Source organism: Eleginops maclovinus, chromosome 14 (genome assembly GCF_036324505.1).
Source record: "Eleginops maclovinus isolate JMC-PN-2008 ecotype Puerto Natales chromosome 14, JC_Emac_rtc_rv5, whole genome shotgun sequence".
NCBI classification, from domain to species: Eukaryota; Metazoa; Chordata; class Actinopteri; order Perciformes; family Eleginopidae; genus Eleginops; species Eleginops maclovinus.
This window is the reverse complement of record NC_086362.1, coordinates 12,884,116-12,902,961: the sequence shown is the minus strand read 5'-3', so window position 1 is coordinate 12,902,961 and position 18,846 is coordinate 12,884,116. Positions and strand designations below refer to the sequence as shown.

Here is an 18,846-nt window from a genome sequence, read left to right as displayed (position 1 = left end):
AGGTTGTAGTAGTAGTAGGTAGGGTACCTTTACTCCTAATACTTCTATACAACATTTTGCTAATCATACTAAAATACTTACGATTGTCGATGCAGTGCTTTTACTTGAAATTGAGTGTCTTAACAGTATGGAATTGGAGAGTAACAGATTACATGTAATGAGAATACATAATCAGGATAGAAAAAAAGGTAACTGTATTCGATTACAATTACAGAACAAAAATCCGATTACTGTTAAAACATACAGATTAAGAGCAGTATTACAGTGTTACAATACATTTTGAAATAAAGATCCATATATTATTTTATTTGCATTGCATTTGATATTAAAGTAATCCAAAGGGTTACATTACTGTTATATTTTGATACTCAGATTAGGTTACTGATTACATGTTTTACATGTAAGTAGTTATTGTAACGGATTACAATCTTTATGTAACCCTCCTAACGCCTGAGTATTAACACTTTTACTCAAGAGTCTGAATATGTTTCCCCCTGCATGAACCAAATTGCTGTTGTGTTTCCTCCTCATCCTCGCATCTCTGTTGTAAGTGGGCGGAGCTACAGCGCGAGGAAGAGATGCGCGAGGTAGAGGCAGTCTCCAGGAAGCACAAATAACCAAATAACAGGAAGCATTCACAATCATCTCACCGAGCCCTGACAGAACACACCGGCAAAGGGCGGACATTGGAATTAAACCGGGGTTTAATTTCATCCGCATCCTCGTCATATCAGGGGAAACCATCCGCCTCCGCCCCTACTGACCTCCGAGACAGTAAACAGATGGAGAAACAGGCCGGAGCTGCCGGGGCGGCAGAAGCAGCAGGGCCAAACAGAAAGCTCTGGGGCTTGCCGAGCGGAGGACCAAACACCGGTGAAACCCCGGAAAGGTGAGCAGGAACAAAATATGTCATACGTAGTGCATTTACTGTTTTCTTTACTTTCCCTTAATATTTAATTCTCCGTAAAATGTCGCGATATTTCGTGTATCACTGGGTCGTATCTTTAATTCGGCTTGATTACAGCGCAGATGTCAAACCGCCTCTACAACTGTATCGCAATAAGCCAAGGCTCCTGCATATTAATTTACCATATTTATGACCGGAGTGTTAAGTGACTGTGTGCAGTAACTATCACAGCAGTTATTATATAGTAGCTAACGGCGAATAGACTACAAGTGTACCTATATAAGCATACTGTACAACAACAGGATACGACAGTTGGACTTGTTGGAAAGCAATTATATGGTGTACAGTGTGTTAACAGACAGCTAACAGCTAGCGTTAGCTCAGTTACAGGCTAGCGTATAACGTTACTGTATGCGATGCTATTGCTAAGTGTCCTGATGCAGTGACAGTAAAGGTAAACACTATTAACTATAACTACAACAAATTCAATTATTTATTTTGGGTCACATAGTATTTATATATTATTAAGTACAGTCTTTTAAAGGGACCCAAAAATAGCAAACCAACAACAAACCAACATTAAACAAATAAGTAAATAAAAAACAAAAAACGAAGAAAAAATAAAATAAATAATATATTTATCATAAATAAATAAAACAGTAGGCATAGTGTATTTTCTGTAAAAATAAAAATAAATATCCCTGCTGGTTTATTTCTTTTTTCCTCAACACTTCACTACATTTTATCTAATTTTATTTGTGTAATATTTAGAATTGTGTCATTATCAACAATAATATACACTATATTAGCTTAATATCAAATAAAATAGTATGTATAAAGCCCCCCTAGCAGTTTCATAGTCCACATACACAGGTGTTTTCACTTATGAGCCTAATTAGAGCCCTTAGAGTTGAGGTGTGTAAGTCATGCATTTGATTGACACCTCCCTCTCTTTACATTGCACATGCTAACTTCATCTTCATCATTGTTTTTGGTACATTATAAGAAGAATGCTGACCTTTACAGAACAGGGCCTCAACATGAACCGCGTGAATGCTCTCAAAATGAGAAAAACATTTCATTAAAACATGGGGAAAAAATGTTAATGTTATTGTAACAGTAAAAAAAATACCTAAGACTTTTTTCATGTTATGGTGAAACTTCATAATGCTAAATTAAAACCAGAAAAACGTTTAAACTTGTGTAATAGCTGGCTGGTGTATTAGTATATTCAAAATTCTGGTAGTAAACAAATATACTAGCAGTATATTACTCCTGCCACAATAACAAAGACAACTTTATTCTGTCCTGTCCCTGTAACCTGAATGTTGACATTATATGGCAGCTATACAACATACCCTAAAGGGAAAAGATATATTGTTTTTGTGAAAATATGTGTATAAACTTTATCTTGTCTGTTCAGTCCAACAGGCTCTCACGTAGAGTGGTGTAAACAGCTGATCGCAGCCACCATCTCCAGTCAGATCTCAGGAACGGTCCTGTCAGATGTAAACAGGGACATCAAGGTAGCTAACTCACATACGCACACACACACACACACACACACACACACACACACACACACACACACACACACACACACACACACACACACACAGACACACACACACTCACTCACTGTGTCGACTGTATTTCTCATCAGTTTGTGTTTTGATAGGCCAGGAGAAGACCAGATTTCATGGTAAGACCCGCAGAACATGTCTGCACTGCTGTGTGAGCAGAGCTTTGTGTGTGTAGCATAGACTGTCTATGGTGTAGCGTATGTGATTGTTCTGTATCACGGCATTGTTCGGAGAAGCTGTTTTTCTTCTGCTTCAGTCTGTCAGCAGCATACATGTCTCAGCCGCAGGACATGTTTGTTTCCCTGCTTTCACTCAGAAGGATAGCTGCTGAATACACTGTAATTACTTCCACGGCATTGTTGCGTTCACACAGCTGCAAAATCCCATTTACTTATTTTGTTATTCACACATTACAAAGGAAAGTAAACAAACTACATACAGGTCACCAGAGGCTATACAGTCTTGTGCCATGCCATCAAAATGGGTTCACAACAAATCCATGTCGATCTCAGTCCAGTATTCATTCTCAGAAGAGGCTAGTAGATGTATAAAACATGTGTAAAGTAGAGTAGCAAGAAAATCCCACATAGAAAATCAGGAAGAAGTTTTAGAATCAAATGTGTACAACCCTCTTCATGTGTAAATCTCTGTCACTGCAGAGTCTTAAACAGAAAGGCAGCTTCTCCATATGAAACAAGTCCTTTACAATGTGTATCTTCTTTTTTATTCTCCCTTTGTTGGATCTTCTTTCACAAGCTGTTTTTTATTAATAGGTTTTTTGCTAGCTATGTTAATACATTTTATGAACTATTCTTATTATATTAAATATTAAATGTAAATATTTAATTGATCTATTATTAGCTAAATACTTCCCTGGCAAAACATTCAATCTCAAAGCCCAGTATTGAATTTATTTGTGTTATTGTCGATAGCCAATAAGATTGGTTTAGCTGACATTTCTAGAACATTTGGAAGTGATCAGCCATAATATGACAACAATGCCTTCAGCAAAGTCCAGATTCTGATCTGAGATTCTGATAATATTTTTCTTCTTGGAGTTAAAAGTTTTCTTCCCTGAGAATTCTCTCCAATGGCCAGACCTGGAGGTAGTGGATGGTGTTGAAAAATCTCCTTTAAAACAATGTATTAGAAGTGTCAGAAAGGTGCAGTGCATTAAGAGTGCTCTCTTCTCTGGGGTGAAGTCTGTAGCGCTTTTTCTGTTGCTTGGTTTGAACCTGCATTCACAGAAAGGTATTTGCTCAGCTGTTCTGCAGCTCTCTTCTCACAGCGCTGCAGGTTTTTAGGTTTAGTATTTGCTTGGACATTGGAAGCCACTATGTTGCATTTGCTTTGAGCTCTTGTGTGTTTGCACCCGACCGTCACCTTCATGTAACCACACAAAGAAAAAAGAATGATTACTTTGAAATCTCACCCTGAATACAGTTGTTTCCATTCCATATAAACTACATCTATAAATGAGTGTGTATGTGCTGTGTGTTTGGTGTGTTTAACCTCCAGGTGTCCAAGAGGCTGAATCCCAGGGTAAGAGTTGTAGTCCTCTGATACAAATGATACGTTTCAGTCATATAAAGGAAGTGTTCCTCAGATCAAGGCTTTTACCTTCTAAGTATTACTAGTGTCCTTCTTGTAAACAGGACTGTGATGCAGTACATTTGATGGGAAATCACTTGAAAAACAAAGCTCTTAAATATTAAAGTCCCATAATGACAGTATGTGGTGAGTGGGTGAAACAACAGTGTGTCTCAGAATGGGAATGTGAGCAGGCTTTGTGCAAAGTAAACAGGATGTGATCATGTGACTGAGCTGCATGAAAATGAGTGTTGGTTGTCAGTGGCGTATGAGGGCAGATTTACTGTGCTTCCTCCAGCAGACCCTCATAAACAAACCAGTCTCCAGCTCTGCCTCTAGCTCAGTCTGATGCCTTCTTCTTGTTCTTTCTCTGTACCTTTCTCCATGCCTTCTCTTTGTCCTTTAACCTTACAAACACTGCCCTTCTTTCACTGAGCCGTTAACATTCCCGAGTTCCAGTTTCCACAATGGGATCTTACAACAACAGAGTGCATTCAAGTCCTTTTTGTAAGAAACTGTCACCCTGCCGTGGCCGAAGGACTAGCAGTGTGGGTCAGTCTTTCACTTCGGCTCAGAGTAAAAGGTCTCAACATCTATTGAATGGATTGTCAAGAAATTTGATTCGGCCCTGTGCAGGATGCAGAACCATAACATTGGCTGTCCTCTGACCTTTGCTCTAGCTCCATCCTGAGGTTTTATTTAAGACTTTATGACTTAATCAAAAATCATTGGCCTTCAAATCAGCATCAGTCCCACTAACTAAAGCATATTACCATACTAATGCATTAAGATAACATAACCACATTTTTGTATTGAAACGCAGGGTTTTTAGTCTTTGCAGACCATTTACATGCACACACACCTATAAAACACACTACAGAAAAGGGAAAACCCCAATAAACAGAATAGGACCTCTTTAACCGCAGCAGCAACATAGTTATACTTTCTTTGACATTATAAGAGTTTGTGTTTGCACTATCAATCCATGAACATGGGTTGAGGTAACAGAAATGTTATTAGCTTAGATTTTTAACAGCCATGGCGGTAACAGGAGAGCCAAGCATGTCTTTACATATGGTGTGACAAATCAAATCACAGCAAGGAGTGGGAATTGAAAATAATGACATTATTCCACGTATAGAACAATGTCCGGTCACTGTGTAACGTCTCTTTCTATCTATCTCTCTTTCTCTCCGTCACTTTCTCCATGCTGGTTCTCTCCCCGGCAGCAAGACTCACAAGATGAAGGGCTCTGTTACCATGGAGAAAGTGATTCTGATTCTCCGGCAAGTCTCTCTCTCTGCCTCTGTCTGTCTGTCTGTCTTCCTCCTGTTCTCCTCCTCCTCACTCTGCATGCCTCCTCCTCTCCTTCTGTCTGTCTGTCACTGAGGAATGACAGCAAATGTAGTAAACAGTGTGACCCCTACTAGCTGACTAAAAATAAGGGTATCTCTGCTGGATACACATTGACCGTTCTTATTAACACATTTAACATTCTTTGATGTAACTTCATTCCTAAACCTGCTAAGGATTTTTGAAATAATCTCATCTGAATAATGTAATCTGTTACTGCTAAAGATGAATGTTTCAGCATCTTTAGAATAAAATATAAACCATATGAATATAAACCTGCTGATTGTTCTCCTGAAGAAGGCAGGACAATAGTCTTCATAAGTTCAATAAATATATCAAACTTATTGTGGTTTTCCATGGGAACCAGCACCTCGAGCAAACTGTGTGTTCTCCCTCAGTGATGTTACATATATTTAGCAGTAAAACGTAAGGATCTGTCACAGCTGGACTGCAGGAGAGAGTAGGCAGGAAGTGGTTGAGTGGAGTGCTAGCTCATTGGTTGTTGCTGCTGCTCGTCAGAGGTAACTTTTATGAAGTTGAACTTCTCCTAACATCCCCTCGCTGCTCCGTCTTGAATAGTGAATGTCATCCATCTGCAGGGTGAATCCACATGTGTCGTCCGATCAGACCACAGTTCATTTCTGAGCCTTTAATAAAGCATGCTACTTCCATTAACAGCGTTTGTTTAAATTACCCTGCTGCAGCTGTCATCTTAATACAATTCCAAGTGGGAACAACTTTAACAGAACCATTTCTGAAGCCATTTATTTAGTTTGAAGTTGTAGTTTGATTAAGTAGGGCTGTCCACAATGTCTCTTCTTTTTAAATAAATGTTTTGGAGGCCTGAGTTTAGATCACAAAGTCCAAAACACCTCCGTGCAGCCCCCAATGAAATCTAATTATTCAAATAGTAATACTTCTTAAACTAAAGAAAGGTCTACAGCAATAAACTATTGTGTAGAGACGTTTACGACGCTCAGGGGCAAAATGTTGAGTATCAGTGTTGTGTCAGAGGTGCAGTTCTACCCGCTGCTCATGGTGTTTTTTTTCCCGCCCCACTTACTGGTCTTTGTTCTGTACAGAACCTTACTGCTTTGAGGTACGGGGCGCAGATCACAATGTCCCAGAACCAGGTTCCCCTGCTGCCAGGAGAAACAGTGCAGACCACAGGTAAGCTCCTCACTGGGTCCATATTCAAGATATCTTAAAGGGGCCATATTCTTCTCATTTTCAGCTTCATATCAGTATGTAGTGTCTCTCCTGGGACATGTCTCCATGCTTTAATGTTTAAAGCTCTTTGTTTTTCTCATACTGCCTGTGCTGCAGCACCTCTTTTCACCCTCTGTCTGAAACCAGAGCCCAGTCTGCTCTGATTGGTTAGCTGGTCAGCTCTATTGTGATTGATCAAACACTAAGAGATGTCCCGCCCCTTAGCCTATCAGGTACAATGTGTTGGAACGCTAGCCAATAAAAGCAAGAGTGATACATACAGCGGTGGAAACAGCTTAGGTAGACATTAGTTACTTTATTAATTCAGCATTTATAAAAAACAATACTTAAAAAAAACTTGAATATGATTCAACATATGCAGTATTAAACCATCCAACATTATATTTAAGAAACTTAAAGTTGGTGGGCTCTGTTCTGATTGGTCAATAGATGTCCTGCACCTTAAGTGTTCGAAATAGTGATGTCACTTTGTTACAGAAGTAAACAAAGGAGTCCAATGGAGGTGTTTCAGACCGAGGGGAGAGTGTGGGAGAGAAACTGCCTCTGAGGGGAACACAGGGGTTTTGGCATTTGCAGACCATTTACATGCACAGAACACACAACGTCTCTTTAAACCATGGCAGCGTATGAACATATTGATTCCCCGGCCATAAATGAACCTGTGTGCCTCTGTGTGTTTGTGGCGACGTGCAGTGAAGGATGTGATGTACATCTGTCCCTTCAGCGGTCTGGTTAATGGAACCCTGACCATCACAGACTACAAGCTGTACTTCACCAGCGTGGAAAGGGTACGTCAATATCTTATTCATTATTCAATTCACATCCCAGCACTATTTTTCTTTGTGTAGAACTGTGTGTTTATGTCCCTCGGTGCTCCCCCAGGAGTCTCCGTTCGTCCTGGATGTGAACCTGGGAGTCATCAGCAGACTGGAGACCATCAGCGTCCCCAACCAGGGAGAGAACACCAAAGGGCTGGAGCTCGTCTGCAAGGTACTAAAGAATCAGCGTGCTTTAAATCTTGGACGAGTCCACTATAACCCTGATGATTAATGGTGCGATTGTCCTCCCTGTGTCAGGACATGAGGAGTCCCAGGTTCGCCTATAAGACGGAGGAGAGCAATCCAGACGTGGTGGAGCTGCTGGCCAAACACGCCTTCCCCCTCTCCCACAGCCTGGTCAGTCTCATCACATGTTTATTCACGTTGAAAGATATGAAGTGTGTGTGCTGAGTGCTGTGCTGCAACGCCTCCATATTTTGTTCAAAAGTAGCAAAACTACTGTGTAAAAATACTCTGTTAATGATGGTAATGATATTGGACATAGTGGAGATGTGGCAGTTTAGTCACTAATTGATACATTTTTTGAATCAAATAATAAAGACTTAATAGCCCAACTGATATTCAGATATTAATGAGGGGCTGTGTGCATTATCTCCAGAGTGCTTTCCATCTTCTGAATAATTGTCTCCTACACGCAGTTTGAAAGAGGCTGAATGCTAACACCTTGTCCTGTGTCTCCCTCCTGCAGCCTTTGTTTGCGTTCCTGTACAAGGAGCAGTTTCCTGTGGACGGCTGGAAGGTGTACGACCCAACAGCCGAGTACAGACGTCAGGTAACTGCACACACACTGACACACTCTGCTGTTACATCCAGCTCTCTCTAATAACACATGAAGACTCTACATACTCCATTTAAAACCATGTTTCTGTGTTGATTAGGCTTAATCCTCCTTGGTGCTGTCACTTTCTCTCTAACACAAAGACTTTTATCAGTTCCTCTGCCATTTCCTGTGATGCTGGGAAGTTGCTGTCAATGAAACTCCATGCTTCCCGCGAAACTTTGACATTTAAAGGTCCAATGTATAGGATTTTGGGAGGTTTTAAATAGTCACAGGAAACATTGTATAGGTATATCACATATAATACTCTTGTAATGGTTTCTTCCGTGTGGTTGGCTGTGTTTAGGGCCTTCCGAATGAGAGCTGGACCTTCAGTAGGATTAACAGCAGCTATGAGCTGTGTGACACATACCCCTCCATCCTGGTCATTCCCACTAACATCGCAGAGGAAGACATCAAGCGGGTGGCTGTGTTCCGAGCAAAGCACCGCATACCGGTCAGTGTTGACAACCCGCCAATAAACATCATGTTTAGCATCAGCTCTGTGACTCTTTGACTTATTCTCTGGCTCTGCTCCTCCTGCAGGTCCTGTCCTGGATTCACCCAGAGTCTCAGGCCACCATCATACGAAGCAGCCAGCCGTTAGTCGGCCCTTCAGACCGCCGCTGCAAAGAGGACGAGCGCTACCTCCAGATCATCATGGACGCCAACGCCCAGTCCCACAAGCTCACCATCTTTGACGCCCGGCAGAGCAGTGTAGCAGTCACCAACAAGGTACGACACATCCACCTTCCTGTTTCTTCTCCTTCACCTCACCTACACGTCACCTGATTTACCTTCCCTCTCACTCCTGCAGGCGAAGGACGGAGGGTATGAAAGTGAGAGTTTCTATCCAAACGTAGAGCTGAACTTCCTAGAAATACCCAACATCCATGTGATGAGGGAGTCCCTGAGGAAGATGAAGGACGTGGTTTACCCCACCATAGATGAAGCACACTGGCACTCTGCTATCGATCAGACACACTGGCTGGAGTACATACGGGTAAGGTGCACAATAATAATCTTTTATGTATGTACTGTTGGTACTGATTTACTAACAGGCTTTTTCAAAAATGCTTCTCATAGCATGGCCTCAGATCTTCTAAATACAGTAAACAAGTCTCTTCACTCAGGTGAATTTCCACAGGCCCTCAGAACTGCAGTCATTGAATTGCTCTTAAAAAATACCAATCTAGACGATTCAGTAATGAACAATTACTGGCCCATATCAAACCTCCTATTGCTAGATATTATCATTGAAAAAGGTCGTTTTTAGACAGCTGAGTAATTTCTTGGATTTAGATTTAAGGTCATCACTGACATCCACTTAAACTCAGACAGTGGCTGAATCTCAGTGTTAGTATTATTAGATCTCAGTGCTGCATTTGACACTGTTGACCACAACATATTACTACTGTAGACCAAGTGGAACATTGGGTGGGACATTCTGCACCAGTTCTAAATTGGTTAAAGGACAGGAAAAACTTTGTTTCTATAGGTAACTACAGATCTGAGTTGAAAAATATGACGTGGGGTTGCTCAAGGCTCAATCCTGGGTCCTCTTCTCTTTAACATATACATGCTAACACTGGCTCAGATAATGAAAATAACTAATAAGTTACCATAGCTATGCAGATGATACACAAATGTACATTACCATTTCACCAGAAGACTATGCTCCAATTCAAGTTGGAGTCGGTGAATTGATCTTCACTTTAATGACTATTTTTGGATACCATGATTCCGCTGCACTATTTCTTAATGTGTTTCATTTTTGTAAAGCACTTTGAATTGCCTTGTGTTGAAAGGTTCTGTATAAAGAAACTTGCCTTTGTCTTTATTCAACAAGTACCATGGATAAAAAATTGAAGAGATTATTTTTGCTAGTTTGCTAATTTCCACCTTCAACGTAATATAGTATAGCAGAGGCTCTTTTAGTCATTTATTCTACTGGAAATTCACTCTCTTGTCTACATGTTGTGTGTAGTTGTTGTTAGCAGGAGCAGCGAAGGTGGCGGATAAGCTGGAGTCGGGGAAGACGTCTGTGGTGGTGCACTGCAGCGACGGCTGGGACCGCACCGCTCAGCTCACGTCTCTGGCCATGCTGATGCTGGACAGCCACTACAGAACGCTCCGAGGGTTCCAGGTCACACACACACACTGCAGCACAATATCACCTTTGCACTGCAGTGTTTATCCATACAGACGGATAATGTGTGTTTGTGTGTTTGCAGGTTCTCGTGGAGAAGGAGTGGATTAGCTTTGGACACAAGTTTGCTGCTGTAAGAGAGAGGGAGTTACTCTGATGATATCACCATTGATTCTTAAAACTATATCTACCTGCAGTTATTGTACTACTTTTATATTGGAAGAAAGAGGAGAAAAGTCACAAAGACAGAAGTTATTATGTTTATTCATTGTATAGCATATTGCTGCCACTATGTTGAGTTATTATTAAACAAAATTAAAACCTGGTGTCCGCACTTTGTGTTTTGTCTATTGAAACTGTTGCTTCCTGTTTTTCAGCGCGTGGGTCACGGTGATGAGAACCACGCTAACTCAGAGCGCTCGCCTCTCTTTGTACAGTTCATTGATTGTGTGTGGCAGATGACTCGACAGGTAAGTCAAAACATCCAAAACGACTGACCCCAGACATGTCGTCAACAGACATTGTCATAAAGCAGCACCCAATTCACATACGAGCCTATTCTGATGTACATAAGCTGAATCGCTTACCACTTGTCTTCCTCTGACTACAGTTCCCAGCAGCCTTTGAGTTCAACGAGCTGTTCCTGATCACAGTGCTGGACCACCTGTTCAGCTGTCTGTTTGGGACATTCCTCTACAACAGTGAGCAGGAGCGGGCAGCCAAGGTATTCTACTGTTAGCCGCTGTAGCAGCCTGTCAGATAAATGCCGCATTAAAGGGATATTTGGGATTTAAACTCTTCTTCTGTCCTGTGCAGGAGGTGCAGACACGGACGGTGTCCCTGTGGTCCTACATTAACAGGTAAATACTCACCACCTGGATAAAGAGATCATGTGAGGAGCCATTCTCTGATAGTTTAAAGGGGGCCTGTGTGCCTTTTGGGCTTTTCTTTTTCCTGTAGTGTAATGTATAGGTGTTTGTGCATGTAAATCAAACCCCAGAAAGTTAAGTTGAGGCCGAGCTTTGGAATGGCCGTACATTGGTACTACAATATCCCTGATATCATTTTCCCATTGTCTTACACTGGGAAACAGACTTCTTTGAATCAGTGTGTAATCAATTTTTACCTAAACCAATTACCCTGCCTGAAAGCCTCCATTGGACTCCTTTAATTAGATCTTTTGGCTAGCACTCCAACACATTGTACGTGATAGGCTAAGGGGCGGGACATCTCTAAGAGATTGACTAATCACAACAGATCTGGCCAGCTAACCAATCAGAGCAGGCTGGGCTCTGGTTTCAGACAGAGGGTGAAAAGAGGTGCTGCAGCACAGGCAGTATGAGAAAAATAAAGAGCTTTAAACATTAAAGCATGGAGACATGTCCCAGGAGAGACACTACATACTGATATGAAGCTGAACATCAGCAGGAGAGGACTCTTTAAAGTAGAGACACTACACACTGATATACACCTGAATATCAGCAGGAGAGGACTCTTTAAGTAGAGACACTACATACTGATATACACCTGAACATCAGCAGGAGAGGACTCTTTAAAGTAGAGACACTACATACTGATATACACCTGAACATCAGCAGGAGAGGACTCTTTAAAGTAGAGACACTACATACTGATATACACCTGAATATCAGCAGGAGAGGACTCTTTAAAGTAGAGACACTACATACTGATATACACCTGAACATCAGAAGGAGAGGACTCTTTAAAGTAGAGACACTACATACTGATATACACCTGAACATCAGCAGGAGAGGACTCTTTAAAGTAGAGACACTACATACTGATATACACCTGAACATCAGCAGGAGAGGACTCTTTAAAGTAGAGACACTACATACTGATATACACCTGAACATCAGCAGGAGAGGACTCTTTAAAGTAGAGACACTACATACTGATATACACCTGAACATCAGCAGGAGAGGACTCTTTAAAGTAGAGACACTACATACTGATATACACCTGAACATCAGCAGGAGAGGACTCTTTAAAGTAGAGACACTACATACTGATATACACCTGAACATCAGCAGGAGAGGACTCTTTAAAGTAGAGACACTACATACTGATATACACCTGAACATCAGCAGGAGAGGACTCTTTAAAGTAGAGACACTACATACTGATATACACCTGAACATCAGCAGGAGAGGACTCTTTAAAGTAGAGACACTACATACTGATATACACCTGAACATCAGCAGGAGAGGACTCTTTAAAGTAGAGACACTACATACTGATATACACCTGAACATCAGCAGGAGAGGACTCTTTAAAGTAGAGACACTACATACTGATATACACCTGAACATCAGCAGGAGAGGACTCTTTAAAGTAGAGACTCTACATACTGATATACACCTGAACATCAGCAGGAGAGGACTCTTTAAAGTAGAGACACTACATACTGATATACACCTGAACATCAGCAGGAGAGGACTCTTTAAAGTAGAGACACTACATACTGATATACACCTGAACATCAGCAGGAGAGGACTCTTTAAAGTGGAGACACTACATACTGATATACACCTGAACATCAGCAGGAGAGGACTCTTTAAAGTGGAGACACTACATACTGATATACACCTGAACATCAGCAGGAGAGGACTCTTTAAAGTAGAGACACTACATACTGATATACACCTGAACATCAGCAGGAGAGGACTCTTTAAAGTAGAGACACTACATACTGATATACACCTGAACATCAGCAGGAGAGGACTCTTTAAAGTAGAGACACTACATACTGATATACACCTGAACATCAGCAGGAGAGGACTCTTTAAAGTGGAGACACTACATACTGATATACACCTGAACATCAGCAGGAGAGGACTCTTTAAAGTGGAGACACTACATACTGATATACACCTGAACATCAGCAGGAGAGGACTCTTTAAAGTGGAGACACTACATACTGATATACACCTGAACATCAGCAGGAGAGGACTCTTTAAAGTAGAGACGCTACATACTGATATACACCTGAACATCAGCAGGAGAGGACTCTTTAAAGTGGAGACACTACATACTGATATACACCTGAACATCAGCAGGAGAGGACTCTTTAAAGTAGAGACGCTACATACTGATATACACCTGAACATCAGCAGGAGAGGACTCTTTAAAGTAGAGACGCTACATACTGATATACACCTGAACATCAGCAGGAGAGGACTCTTTAAAGTGGAGACACTACATACTGATATACACCTGAACATCAGCAGGAGAGGACTCTTTAAAGTGGAGACACTACATACTGATATACACCTGAACATCAGCAGGAGAGGACTCTTTAAAGTGGAGACACTACATACTGATATACTCCTGAACATGAATGTAATTTTCCTCTTCTATGTCGTCCCCTCACAGCCAGCCTGAGGACTTCACCAACCCTTTCTACGTGGACTACGAGCACCATGTTCTGTATCCGCTGGTGTCCTCCAGACATCTGGAGCTGTGGACTGCATACTACGCTCGCTGGAACCCCCGCATGAGACCACAGGTACACCGCCGCTGTGGGGCTGATGGGATTAAAGCAGTGATGGAGATGTCTGGACTCATGATAAGCTGTCTAGTACTATTAGGGCCACAGGAACTTTTTCCTGAAACTAAACCATCATTCGTCCTGATCATAAAGTTCTCATAGAACTATTTTTTTACTGTGATTTCATGCTTTTAGTTATACAGTTACATATTTAGTCATTTCATCCCTTGTAATTGAAATAACCTGTACTCTTAATAATATAAGACCCCTTTCTAACCCCCTCAAAATAAATAATGATTTTAGTTTCTTTTCCCTATGTCATTTCTGGAGTTCAATTTTAATTGTTAAAGCTTTATTTATCATTTGATGTTTTTATTTGGTAATATCAATATTTATTGTGTGTGTGTGTGTGTGTGTGTGTGCGTGTGCGTGTGCGTGTGCGTGTGTGTTGCAGGTTCCGGTGCACCAGACGCTGAAGGAGCTGTTGCTGCTGAGGGCGGAGCTGCAGAGGAGGGTGGAGGATCTGCAGAGAGACGCCACCTCCCACTCTCTGTCCTCCTCCTCTGAACACTCCCCCGCACACAGCACAGGCACGCCACTGCACAGCGCTGTCTGACAGACAGACACACACACACACACAAACATATACCCCCTACACACACACAGATAAAACATGTGTTTGCCCAATTACCACAAATTTACAGTTTTATATTAACATCCCTAAATACATTTTTTACAAACAATCCTGACAAACACCTGTGCGTTTTATTTATATTATTTAAAAAGATCAAGTATTCAGAAGGACCAGCTCCCCCCCGCACTGTAGGAATCATCCACTTCACTGGTGTTTGTGTTTTTGTATGAAGAATTGCGTCTATATTTCTCAGGGCTCAGTGATCACATGACTGCCAGTGACGTTTCACACACTCTCACACACCCCCTTTGCTCTGTCAGTGACTGACTTCAACATTAGAATCATGGGTATGAGCTAAGCTATAATTCATATGAAAAGAATGTGTTTTGGGGAATCAGGGAACAGGAGAATCACAATGACTGTCCTTGTAGTGGTAACCCTTCCCTGGACTGATGGACGTCTGCTTTTCCTTTCTTTATTACCTGGAAACTGCCTTACTGCGCATGGTTTCCTGTATTTGTTTAAAGAAGTATTGTTTTTTACTTTATTGGAACTTCTCTTCCCATGTGTCAACCCCGTCCTATATCCCCAATCCCCTCACACACTGTCCTGTAAATAACTTCCACCCAGTGTTTGTCACAAACGAACCAAACCATAGGTGTGTGTGGAGCTGCTCCCAAAGGTTCTGACTGTGAATCAATCGACCTTAAAGCAGCACGATTATAGAACAGTGTTTTTATAAAGATGATAAAATGTTAAATATTGAAAATCGCCAAGATATTTTTTATTACAGTTCAGAATTAAGTTAAATATGATTAAATATAATGAGGATGAGATACCAAATACATATATTAAGATTACAGTTTGTGACTCGGTTATAGGTACATTATTTAAGCACAATGGATGACTAAATCCAGTTATCTAGAAATCTGGTGTAAACAATCCTATTTTCAAGTTGAATGTGCTTTATGAAAGATATATAATGCAGGTAACACTGAACTGTAAGCTTTAAGTATTGTACAGTTCCAGCAGTGCTGCCAATAATGAATACAATTAAATGGTCAGCTCCACACAAATGGGACTGCTGATCATTTTGCTTTCATTTCAACAGCACACTTCATTTGAAAGAAACAAAGCAATGCGTTTAAAGATAAGAAACTGGATTGAAAACAGTGTAACTCAGAGACGTAGTACTGAAGTAGTGCTGAAGTTATTTATCACCGTTAAAGAACAGGGCCCACAAGAATCAGGTTTACCATCACAGCTCTGACCTATGTTTGGTGTTACAGTTAAAAGACGTCCCTTTTATTCTAATGCTATGTGACTTATACATTTCACTGTGTACCTGTGGCATGCAATTGTACAAATCCTTTTTTATGTAAATGGTGTGACGAATTATGAGAAGTTAAACCTTCTAATGAGCCATAATCACTTCTGACATTCCATTTAAAAAGAAAACAAATCAAAACTCCGGACTCTTTCTTGTCTTTTAAACGTTTTATTTTATTGGTTCATATTAGTAACAAGTTCCCGTAACATATTGCCAGAGACTTATCGTAGTGGAATAAGAGAAAAAGCAGAGTTCACTAGTACACTTCAAGCAATGAAGACTGTCCAACATTCAGTTGTCAGGAAGACACAGAGTCCAACACTCGTACGCTACACCTTACTGTGGCACGGTATGTAGAGAAAAGCATGCATTAAGTGTGTATGAGAGCAGTATACTGTAGGTGTGTGTGTGTTGTATGTGACAGGGAGCCGTGCAAAGCCAGCACTCAAATATCAAATCATGGAAAGCTGTGCTGGGATTTTCTTTGTTTTTCTCTCAATCTGGGAAGTGGGTGTTGGATTTGGGCGGGCTTTGCATGACCCGGTGACAGGCACTCGAGTGTACGGCAGGGAGAGGACTCAGGCACATCTGTCGTATCACAATGCAGATCCCATCTAAACACTTCACAAAGCGAGCTAACTATAATCCAGGCTTAAATAGTACGATCACTTAACACATTGTTGCTACAATAACCACATTTTCAGATTACGCCAGTTGATTTTATACGGTAACGATTTAGAGTTGCATTATAGGATCATACAATTTGGTTGTTGACCTAGGGGTCACCTGAAAGCCACTGCTTTAGTGCCATTCACCTGCATTCTTTCTAATTGCCAGCAGGGGGCAACTACAGTGTTTGCAAAGAATGGTCCTGATTGTATAGAAGTCTATAAGAAAATGACCCTTGTTTAACTAGATGTATTACCTTAGTGAACACTTTTCTGATAAGTTTATGGTCTCTACTAATTGTTCTAAGTCTCCTGTAATACAGCATGATGTTAGATCTGTATATTGTGATCCCATTTTAGGTAAAATAGCTGACATAGCAAGGTGTGCTTTGGCACTGGCTGCCTTGTGATTGACAAGTCGCTACGACGTCAAGAAACTAGAGAGTCAGCAGTTAATTTAACCGGTAAGTACTTTTTGTTGTGCACATCAATTATGTGATTCACCTTCTAAAAACATGAGCCTAAATCGCTTTATTATGACAGCCTTGATTATTTTAGCACGCTTTGTTCAACAGATCTATGATCCCTAATCCTTTTCAGAGAGCACTCCTGGTTACCAGTATGGCACGTGTTCAAGGATAATTGTCTAAACTGAATCTTAAAGCAGTATCAACATCCACAGTGGCATTAAAAACTGAGTCATTCACACATCGTGTTCAAAACTGAGCATGGTACAGGCCATTACCCTTCACATTAATCAATCACATTTTATCTTACCATAAAACCAATTCTATGAGCGTTACATGAGATCCAAGACTAGATTCAATTACTGTCTTTCAGGATTATTCCAAAAACCTTTTTTCATTCAACCCCAATACATAAAAGGCAATTTCAATCTCAATCAATGCTGAATCTTTGGTGAATTTGAATTTTTGCTACAGGCCAAAGGTTTTTGCTATATCACAAAAGACATTCAATACATTCAGTAAACAGAAAGGTTTGTTGTTTTGCGTTTGCTTTGTGTGAAGTTCAACTCCCAGAGCAAACACTGGCGCCTCTCAGTCCTCTGGGTGCTGTTACCGTTCACTCCAGGTAACCACCAAAAGGAGCTGAAGGCATTGGGGTGTTCCTCTAGCTCAGGGTGCAGCTGCGGAGGTGTTGGATGAATACTGTGGCGCGTCCCTGTGAGACTGTGCAGGGTATAAGGCAAAGAGAGGAGCACCATTTGAATTACAGCTGACAGGGCATGACTCGTACAAGGTGAACACATCGGTTTAGGTTTGTTACTCCAACCCAGTGATACTCAACTTAGAGCCGATAGGGTGGCCCGCAAACCATTCACAAGGGGATATTTAAAAAAGCATTAAAATACACTAATGGAGCTTGTTTTACCAAATGGGGAAAATCCTTCAAACTTCCAAACAGATGTCAAGACCAAGCCGCAAATATCCTCAATCACCTAGAAACTTCAGAAAACTGTTGTGTCTAGATGTACCACCTCTGCCCTACCACCTATCCTAACCTCAACCGTCCGAGATCAATGCCTTACCTCGACCATCTTGCTACCAATTCGAGGAACTGACCTGACCAGAGCAAGGTTCAGTTATAAACTGGCCCCTGACCTCCTGTCATTTTGCAGAAGTGGTCCCCAGGCAAAGCAAGTTGAGTATCACTGCTCCTAACACGCTTAGTCCATAAACACTCAACTCTAAGCCGTGTTGAAAGGTTTAAGGACTTCTACAGTAGGAGCATCACAAAGGAACTGCTGGCAGAGGTGTCTTCTGTTCCAAGGCATCATGGAGAAGACCAGGGTCTGGCATTCATGTAGGACTGCGCTGCATCCTGTCAAATATGGAACACACCACCAACGCTTTTTACAGCTCATACAACACATACTGCCTCAGCAAACATCCTTCACGCATTCACCTCTGTGTAGATACAGACGGTTCTATCAGACACTACTCAGGTCCTTACCAATCTAATGTCACGCTTGTTTCTTCTAGCTTTTTAGGCGTTAACATCTTAGGAAATACATTGGTTATCAGGTTTGTTTTTAAAGGTGAATTATGTTGTTTTCGGTACAAAACTACTCAATCGCCACCGAAGAACCATTGCGCATCTTAAGGGGGTGGGCACTTTCCAAGGTCTAGCTGGATGTTTGTGTGTGGAGATTTGCACACAAGGTAGAGGAAGATGTAAATCTTCAATAAACCTGTGACATGAACCCAGCATTTT

The 18,846-nt window shown here is 41.2% G+C and overlaps 1 protein-coding gene across 2 annotated transcripts; it reads left to right on the top strand.

Moving 5' to 3' along the window:
• Window positions 1–603: 603 nt before the first annotated feature.
• On the top strand, window positions 604–16,081 carry LOC134875718 (myotubularin-related protein 1-like). Of its 2 annotated transcripts, XM_063900323.1 has the most exons (19): window positions 604–889; window positions 2,331–2,433; window positions 2,586–2,609; window positions 4,009–4,032; window positions 6,516–6,603; window positions 7,357–7,451; window positions 7,546–7,653; window positions 7,740–7,838; window positions 8,191–8,274; window positions 8,627–8,776; window positions 8,866–9,054; window positions 9,137–9,322; window positions 10,307–10,465; window positions 10,554–10,601; window positions 10,846–10,938; window positions 11,079–11,192; window positions 11,285–11,328; window positions 13,865–13,997; window positions 14,434–16,081. In XM_063900323.1, the coding sequence occupies exons 1-19, from the start codon at window positions 783–785 to the stop codon at window positions 14,593–14,595; spliced, it is 2,010 nt and encodes a 669-aa protein (XP_063756393.1). In that variant the 5' UTR covers window positions 604–782; the 3' UTR covers window positions 14,596–16,081. The 2 variants fall into 2 exon arrangements, with proteins under 2 accessions (XP_063756393.1, XP_063756394.1); XM_063900324.1 differs by lacking the exons at window positions 2,586–2,609; window positions 4,009–4,032.
• Window positions 16,082–18,846: the final 2,765 nt, after the last annotated feature.